At 41.3% G+C, this 9,794-nt stretch overlaps 1 protein-coding gene across 1 annotated transcript; it reads right to left on the bottom strand.

The window, feature by feature from the left end:
* Positions 1–6,694: 6,694 nt before the first annotated feature.
* Positions 6,695–9,213, bottom strand: LOC105862425 (T-cell surface glycoprotein CD1b-like). The gene is made up of 5 exons (XM_012748695.1): positions 9,153–9,213; positions 8,600–8,866; positions 7,675–7,953; positions 7,189–7,467; positions 6,695–6,792 (listed from the first exon to the last, which is right to left on the bottom strand). Exons 1-5 carry the CDS (start codon positions 9,211–9,213, stop codon positions 6,695–6,697), a joined length of 984 nt encoding a protein of 327 aa, XP_012604149.1.
* Positions 9,214–9,794: the final 581 nt, after the last annotated feature.

A 9,794-nucleotide genomic window follows, 5' to 3' on the forward strand; every position in this document is an offset into this window, starting at 1 on the left:
TCAAGAAATGGGCAATGGAAATGAACAGAAACTTTTCTAAAGAAGACAGAATAATAGCCAGCAAATATATAAAAACATGCTCAACATCGCTAATCATTAGAGAAGTGCAAATCAAAACCACGATGAGATATCATCTACCCTCAGTGAGATTGGCCTGTATCAAGAAATCCCAAAACGACAAATGCTGGTGAGGTTGTGGAGAGACAGGAACACTCTTACACTGCTTGTGGGACTGCAAATTAGTGCAACCTTTGTTGAAAAGAATTTGGAGATATCTCAAAGAGCTAGAAATAGAAATATCATTCGACTCGGCAATAGCACTATTAGGCATCTACTCAGAAGAGCATAAGACATTCTATTATAAAGACATCTCAACCCAAATGTTTATGGCAGCACCATTCACTATTGCAAGGACATGGAAACACTCAAGTGTCTGTCAATTCATGAGTAGATTATTAAAATTTAGTATATGTTTACAATGGAATATTACTCAATTCCAAGAATTGACAGTGATCTAGCACCGCTTATAATTTCCTGGATTGCGTTTAAACCCACTATCCAAAGTGAGGTGACACAAGATCAGAATAATGGGCTCCACATATACTCATCATCAAATTGGTACTGACTGATTAACACTATGGTGCTCAAAGGGTGGCGGTGTTCACCAGGGATTCGGGGGTTGGGAGGGTAGTCACAGATATGAGGGATGTGGTGAGCACTGTGGAGGGGAAGGGCATACCTCTAACCCTTGCTAGGGAGAGGCAAAGTTATAAAATGTAACCAAAATGTTAAAAAAAACCCACCACATTTATTGGGTGTGGGGCAGGTGGGAGGGGGCAGGAGGGGATGGGTATTTGCATACATAGTGAGTGCGGTGTACACCGTCTGGGGTATGGACATGCTTGAATCTTTGACTCGGGAGGGGAGGCAAGGACAATGTATGCAACCTTAACGTTTGTACCCCCATAATATGCTGAAATAAAAAGAAAACCAGAAAAATATATCAAAATAAACCTAGTATGTTTACATTAATATTAGATGAAATGAACTTTGATGCAGAATAAACAGTATGTATCTTTTTGTTTTTACTTCAGAATTTTATGGGGGTACACATGCTTTGGTTACATCAATTGCTTTTGTGCAGTTTGAGTAGAAGTTTTAGGTGTGCCCTTCAGCCAGGTAGCATGCATTATACCCAACAGATGTGAATTCACATTTCCAATTTCTTATTCCATATTCCATTTTACCTCTCTTAGCTTTGATCTCTTGACCGCTCCACCTTATCCTCAGTTACCACGTCCAACGTACCCAGGGGCTTCTGTTTCTGTTCTTTCACAGCTCTGATCAGACATCCCATGAGACTCCTCCCCGTTCCTTTCCCATCATAATGGGAGCCCAGCAGCCCAGGAGCCTAGGACAGCACAGTGATGCCATCCTTTCTACTCTCCATTTAAATTTTTTCTCTTTCTGCCTAACCATCATTTATTACTATAACCAATTTAATTTCTGTAATTCTATATAGAGTAGATTTATTGCAATCTCTATTTTTTCAATAGTACTCATCCTCCAAAGCCCATTTTTAATGTAATTTCCTCCCACAATGTTTCTTGACCCATAAGAGGGAATCAGTCTTTCCCTCCTCTGAACCCAGAGAGCAATTCAACTGTACTCTGCTGTGTGCATGTATCACTTCCTCCTTGCTTTGCAGCTACTTGTTTTTTTCTTCCCTTTTATAAGCTTCTTCGGGGCAAGAATTATGATAATGGTACCTTTCCTGTATGTAATATGTGCTCAGATAAAAAGAAAACAAAATGAAACAAAAGAAAAAGCATCATATCTAAGTTGGATGAACTACCATATTGGTAGTTTTGTGTCCCTACATTCCTTCCTGACATTGTTGCAGCATTTGAAACATGGATGCTTCCCTTCTTGTTTAAATGCTTCTTACTTAGGTGAGAAATTCCAGCCTCCTTTAACTCAGTGATTTTCTCCCTAAATCTTTAAGTAAAAAATGTAGCTTTGCCCCAGGACATACTTATTTTCTAAATAGAGAGAGCCAAATCCATCCAACTTGTTAGAAACACAAATAGAGAGAGAGAGGGAGCAAGTCATGTGTGAAGGGTAGCAGGGCAGATATGTCACAGAGTGGTTAAGAAGAAGAAGCAACAGAGTTGGTCCTCAGGGTTGGAGTGGAATCAAGGCAGCAAATATGCTATATATGGGAGACAAATCACCTAAAGATCTGTACTGCCTGAGATAGTGTTGGGTAGATTTTAGCCCCTTTAGGTTTGATTTACTAATTCAACTAACATTTGTTAAGCATTGACTATGAGAAAGGCACACACAGTTTCTAAATTTGTGGGGGAGAAAACAAATGAAATTGCGTCCACTTTTCTGAAGTTTGCTTCCTCAATCTGTATGTGTTATTTTTCTTTTTACTGTCTTCATTTTTGTTTCATTTAAAAAATTTTAAGTCAAGTTTGTTGATGAATAATTTTCAGTAAAAAACTTCTATTTTTATTGTAAAGTTCCATTTATTTATTTTTAAATGTTATCACAGTTTATTTTAAATCTTTTTTTTCTGTTTTATTTATTTCCTTATTTATTTATTTGAGGATATAATGAGGGTACAAAGATTTTGGTTACATGTTATGACTTTGCCACACCCAAACCATGATTTGAGGTGTGCCTTCTCCCTCCAATGCTCACCGCGTCCATTAGCTATGAGTTTACTCACCCCCAAACCCCAGACCCTGAAGAATATTACTACCAGGTGAGCACCACAGTGTTGGTGAGTTAGTGTCAATTTCATGGTGAGTACATGTGGTGCCTATTCTTCCATTCTTGTGATACCTCACTTTGGAGGATGGGCTCAAGCTCTATCCAGGAAAATATAAGAGGTGCTAGATCACTGTCATTTCTCACAATTGAGTAATATTCCATTGTATACATACACCAATTTTATTAATCCATTCATGAATTGATAGGGTTCCATTTATTTTGACAAACATATAAGCACACATCAAAAGTCCACAATCAAAATATAGAGTTCCATAACCCTTTATACCCATTTGCAGTCAAACTCTGAATATGCCAAAGTGAAGCTGCAAAGTGCTTCCTTTACATGAAAAGGTGAAAGTTCTTTATTTAATAAGGAAAGAAAAAAATGTACACTGAGGTTGCTAAGATCTTCAGTAAGAATGAATTTTCTATGCATAGAATTGTGAAGAAGAAAAGTCATGCTTGTTTTGCTGTTGCAACTCAAACTGCAAAAATTATGGTCACAGCTCATGATCCCTGCTTAGTTAAGATGGAAAAGGCATTAAATTTTGGGGTGGAAGACATGAACAGAAACGTGTTCCAATTGATAGTAAGTCGGTTTGGCACTGTCTTTGGTTTCAGGCACTCACTTGGGGTCTTGGAACATATCTACCGTAGAAAAGGGCAAACTGCAGTATTTTATATATTGGCAAAAATCACTCTAACATACATACACGTACACTTTCACACAAAAGTAGCTCTGAGGCCCTTGTATTTTGTGTTTGAAGATCTATTTCTGAAAGTGATTCATGCAGAGCTCATAAAGTCATGGGTATATTAAGGTTTCTTAAGGTATAGATACGTATAGGAAAATCATAAGGTCAAAAAACCACTGTTGAGGGATAATTTGGGAAGAGAAAGAATAAGAGGAGTAAAGAAAACAGAGGAAAGATATAAGAAAAATGTGAAAAAGCTGGTTCAAGACATCAGTGATCACAGTAATAACAGAATTTTCAAGCAACTAAAAGTTCAAACTCAATTGGTTTAAAAGGAAAAATGAAACTTATTAGGTTCATGTAAATAAAGTATCCAGAGGTAGTTCAAGTCTCAGGTATAGTTGGTTGAGGCTTTGGCCCTATTACCTTTTTCATTTACTCTTTTATCTGTTTTCTTTATTTGTGTGCTTCATTCCTGGGTCAGATTTTCCTGGGAAGCAAAATTCAATAGCAATTTTGGGCATTGCATGCACCATAGCAGCCAAAGTGAGAACTCCTCTTTCCTGAAGCAGCAAACATAAATCCTAAACTTCAGTTGGATCGGGCCAAATTACATCAGATATACGCTATAAGGCAATTATTCTGGCTAAACTAAGGCATGAAATCATGATCATTATCTTAGATCTTGGTTTTTATCTAGGGTCAACTTGTCACCCTAGGGAACATTTAGCAATGTCTGAAGTTATATCTGATGTCACAACTGAGCAGATGCTATGGGCATCTAGTGGGTAGGGGCCAGGGATGCTGCTAAACATCCTACAGTGCACAGAACAGCTTCCTCACTAAGAATTACCTGGTCCAAAATGTTAATAGGGCAGAGGTTTCTCAAGGGCTCTCAAACTTGAATATAAATCAGAATCACCTGGAAGCCTGTTGAAACAAATCACTGGTTCCCATTGCCATATTTTCTGATTCAGTAGGTTAGGGGATAGCAGCAAGTTTTTCTAGCAAGCTTCCAGGTGCTATTGCTGCAGCTAGTTTATAGTTCACATACCTATGTTCCATGTTGCATGGTTCACAGCATACCATAATAGCAGGGCTACTCTACGCGAGATGGAGTCTAGTTACATGTATTCCTGAGAACTAACCAGCTGTAGTAATACAAGTTGGGGGAGGGGAAGTTGTGATTTCAACCATTTCCTACACTTCTCAAACCCTAAAGACCATATTGTACTAAAATTTACAGATCAGAGAGTTGCTTCTAGTATCCCTGGCTTCTCCAAAACCAGTTTCCCCTGACCTCCCTTCCTAAGTTCTATAAAAATATATCCTAAAACCCCCTTTCCTCCTACTATTTTATTCAAAATGAATTAGGATGTTTTAAGATGGACTGTTCTGGAAAAGTGTAGAATAAACAAAAAATGCATAAAGGCAAATGTAAATAAAAAATATAACTGAATGATATAAAACAGATGTCAATCAAGGACCTCGAGGGCAGGAACAGCCCTCTTAATTCTTTACCTGGAATATGTCACAATTTCCCTGAAGGATTCTTCCTCACACATCCTGCCTTTCACTCATTCTCCCTGGAAATATGAGAAGCAAGATTCCATTCCAATGACTCTTAGAAGTTAGACTGTAGTTGTGATAAAGACTAAGGGGCTTTTCTTCAGAGGAGTTCAGAGCAGAAGCCAGAAAAGCATAAGATTTTTTGGCTAAGTGGAAAATATTTTAGTAAGAAGGAAGATCTAGAATATCAACTAAACAGAGAAAAAGAAGGAAGGAGATAAATCTTAAAGAAGACCATTAAGTTGACAGTCAACAACTCAGATAATTTTTACTGAGAAAATGCATTTTCAGGTAAGAGATCTTGGCAGGGATCCACAAACCGGAATCACTGCCCTCAAGGAACTTCCAATTAGAAAAGGAAGAAAAACAAAAATAACTGCAATTCTGTGGGTGCAGAATAAGTGGTTCTTTTGGTGATACCAGACAAGGGAGGGTTACTTCCATTATAGCCCTGGGAAAGGCCTCCTAGAGGAAGAAACTTCTCAGCTGGGCTTTGAGTATTGCACATTCATCCAGGGGGACACAGAGAAATTACACGAAAAATGCCTTGCATTGAATGCCCTGCTGGGATACAATTATCCCAGCATAATTATATTCAGCTACTTTGACAAATCATATTTAAGTAGAGGCAGAACAAGAAAAGTTTTAAAATAGAAAGCCAAGTAGAAGTCATATTTAAGTATATCTACCATATTTCATTTATTCTGAGACATTCATTTTTACATTTTAACATATAAGACATAGATTATACTATTGATATGGATTTATATTAAATTTACAGTTTTAAATAAATTTTCTGCTGGTGTTTAAGTTATAACTTATCTTAAAATCTATGAATGCCCCATTTTGATAAAATATGATGATAATTTGATGAAATATGCTGAGAGTGACACCTGGGTTGACATCTTGGGAATCTAGGCTTCTTAGTGCTTATTCCAAATGGGAGTGGAGGTAGGACAGAGGCTCAAGGGTTATCCTGAAATGACCTGTTAAAACCACAAGGACAAACAGCTATATACAAGAGGTATTTGTACTTCCATGTTCATAGCAACATTATTCACAATAGTTAAGGTGGCAACAAGCCAAATGTCCATAGATGGATGAACTAAATGTGTCACCTACAGTGGAGGATTATTCAGGATGTAAAGAGAAGGAAACCCTGTCACATGCCATGACATGGATGAATCCTGAGGGCCTCATGTTAAGTTATATCAGCCAGTCACAAAGTGACAATTACAATATGATTCCACTTATATGAGGTTCCCAGAGTAGTCAAATTCACAGATACGGAAAGTAGATGATGTTAACCAGGGTCAGGGGAGTTGGGAGAGGGAAATGGGGAATTGCTGTTCCACAGGAAAAGAGTTCCCATTTTGAGGGATGAAAGAGTTCTGGAGATTGCTGGCATAACAATGTAAATGCACTTAACACCACTGAACTGTACACTTAAATGTGATAAAGATGGTAAATTTTGTTACGTGTATTTTAACAGGATTAAAAAATATATCTCCACATAAAGGAGATAGAAAGTGGGGAAGAGTTTGGTGGAAAGAATGAGGCTAAGGCAATGAAATAGATAAAATGACTGAAAAGGATGAGAAGGTGGACAGAAAAAAAAGATTAAAACAACCAACCAAACAAAAAACAACTCACCAGCGCCTCTTATACCATAATGCAAGGCACAGCAAAAGGATCAAGGATAGCACGATTATTGCCAAAAAGATCAAGCCAATGGAGATGGGCTGTCCTGGAAATTGGGAGAGGACAAAAGGATGTCACTTCGAATTCCACCCAATGAATTCCCTGGCCATCCTTTCCCCACTGAGTGTCAGCACCTCCAAACAGCTGCTTCCAATGTATGGTCATCTCCAGCCCCTTTCTCACATTCCAGAGGCAATCCATCATCTACCTTTTGATCTCTCTAGCTTCAGCTGACACAATCTGCTTGTTCTTCATTCTTATCTCTTCTTTAGTTTGCGTACTTTATTTTTATTCCTATTTGGGGTTGGGATTGGGGTCCCAGAAATGAATCAATCTACTTCTCTCCCTCTTTCATTTCTCAAGCCCCCTCCTTCCCCAGTGCCTGCCTCTCTGCCTGAGGACCACCTCCTCCCAGGTCCAGCCAGGCCCAGCCCTTTCTCACCCCAGTGGAGGATGATGTCCTGGCCCTCTAGACTGCTGTGCTTCACCCGACAGGACAGGCCAGCCGCCTCCCCAGCCGCCACATCTAGGGTCACTCGGAGATACCACGTCCAGTCAGCATTGGGCAGGAGGTCACTGTGCCAAGTGCCCGGCTGCTCCTGCTCTCCCCGCATCCACCTCACCCGCACGGGCTTTGGGTAGAATCCTGAGACGTGGCACACCAGCAGCAGACGGCCAGGCCCGGGACTGGGGCCACTGGACAGCCAGGCCTCGGGCTTCACTGGGGCAGGAAGGGGCAATGAGAGTGTCGTGTCATGACTCAAATTCAGATCACAGGGACTCAGAAGCCCACAAGCTTGGACAGTGACCCCTTCCACTGCTTTGGGATCCCAATAACTTGTTGATTAAGTCCCTATTTTTCTTCGGTATCTTCCTACTCTTGAGCTTAGAGGGGATCATGGGAAGTGAAGTAGAGAGCAGGACTAACCTTGCCTTTGCAGCTCTGCCTTCCCTGCTTCGAGGACGCCTAGGAGATATTGGGGGCAGGTGTTAAACAGGAACTTCATCACAGTATTTTTGAAAGCATGATAATTCATTATTAGTTTGCAGACATGCTGGGCCCTTTTGCCGCCATCTGGCGCAGGCACACATGTATCATTCTCGAAGCGCAGGAAATCCAATCCTTCTTCAGCTTTCCTGAGGAAGCTTACTGTGGAACCCCCAGAATGTAGCTCACAGCCTGCTATGGCCTGGACCTCCATGGGATCTAGGTGGAAGGAATACAGGGAACAAGTTATTAAACATAAATAAGAAAGAAAGCAAGGAGAAAAGGATGTAGAATTTTATATATAGGTAAGGATAACATTCCTGGATGTGAAATGATGAGCCAAATCCCAATGACAGCACATAGAGATTTTCACAAACAATAGCATTTGGAAAGCTATGCATGTCATGAATGGGGTTATGGTAATAGTTGGTGGGTGGGAGGCAGAGCATGATGCAGTCCACAGAGCAGCGTTTCAGCATGAGCCAGAGGACCACCGCAAAAGGAGACACAGGGAGGAGACGACTGAAGAGACGGATCAGAGGAGGAAGCCTCTGATCCGTCTGACTGTAGGTCACTCGGGCACAGGGTAGAAGTAAGGGCCCTTGAGGAGCAAGGTCTACATAAGACAAAGCAGCAATCGGATACCAATGGGGAACCCTAATCTGTCAGAGAAGAGTCAGAAGCAGCTGGAATCTGGAATACAGTGTGGAGGTGTGGAGTCAGGAAGAAACTGCTCTGGACGAGTTTGTGCATGTAGTTGGGTAAAGCAGAAAGGAGGGGAGAAGGATCAGATGGATTAGCAGCTTGCAAAAAGAGAGAGAAGAAAGTCCTTGGGAATCTTCCCAGTTTAGGGGAGTGGACTCACATTTCATCTGGAATAGAGTGACATACACCTTCATAATTTGAGTAAATTTATGTAAGTAGACTCTGAATATCTCCTCCAGCTCAGCAAACTCCTCGACACTGAAGTTGCCCTTGGACCAGGGCTTCAGGAGTATTGCAGTGCCCGAGTCACTGTTCCAGCCATGAATCTGCAAATCATCCAACCAGCCTGAAGCTTCAGTGTGTGCCAAGGTGCTGTTGGCAAAGGACGAGATCTGGATGACATGGTAGGAGGTTGGTCCCTGGAAGGCTGTGAAGAGTAGAGGAACAAGACTGTGAAGAGAAAGCGAGAAGAAGGAGGGAGTGAGAGAGAATGGAAATGGAAAAGATCCAGAGACAAGAACTTGATTCTGAAGAACACATACAGCGTGACACATTTGACTGCCCCAATGTCTCAGGCTCCAACCCCAACACCCAGAAAGGGTTGGAAACAGCAGGGCTCAGACCCTTCATGTCCAAGTGCAGCTGGGTGAGTGCAACATGTTTTTATCCAAGACCCCTGCACCAGTGCTGGGAGCTGCCAGAGTGACTCTTACCGTCCTCACTGTCACCACCTGGGAAGAGAACTGCCAACAGTTGAAATGGCAGAAGCAGCATTTCACTGGGAGATGGAGCTTGTGACTCGCAGCGCTGGTGTTTGATCTCTGATTTCAGCAAACGTTTTTCTCAGTAGCTTGTGGTGACTTCCTCTCTTCCAACTGACAAATCTCTTCCTCATCCAAATTGCATTTCAGAGAAAAAATGTGCCTCCAATCGCCACGAGCCTTATACCTCACCTCCTGTGCCCCCGCCCAGGGCTGACTTGTAGACTTTCTCTTACCTCCCTGACTTCCACCTGCTGCTTGTGTCATCCACTTTATTCTTGGAAAAGCCCCCGTGTGATTGTGAAAGGTCTTTTCACCTTCTTCAGCCTCTATTCTCATGTCTTTAATATAAGAGGATGGCATTATACAATTGCTTAACTTCTAGTCTTCTTTAACCTAGAAAGAGTGTTTTGGTTTACCCACCCAAGTCAGCCTTCCTCCCTCCCTGTTGCTCCAACTTCCATGGCCCTCCCTCATTGCCTCTTCCTAATGTTCTCAGTGTCTCCTCTTTCGTATCTCATCCTCCTTGACTGATGTCCCTTACCCTGAGTTCTAATCTGATTGTGTGAGAGTTTGTGTGTGTCTGTTTATGTG

Source organism: Microcebus murinus, chromosome 2, assembly GCF_040939455.1.
Source record: "Microcebus murinus isolate Inina chromosome 2, M.murinus_Inina_mat1.0, whole genome shotgun sequence".
NCBI lineage: Eukaryota > Metazoa > Chordata > Mammalia > Primates > Cheirogaleidae > Microcebus > Microcebus murinus.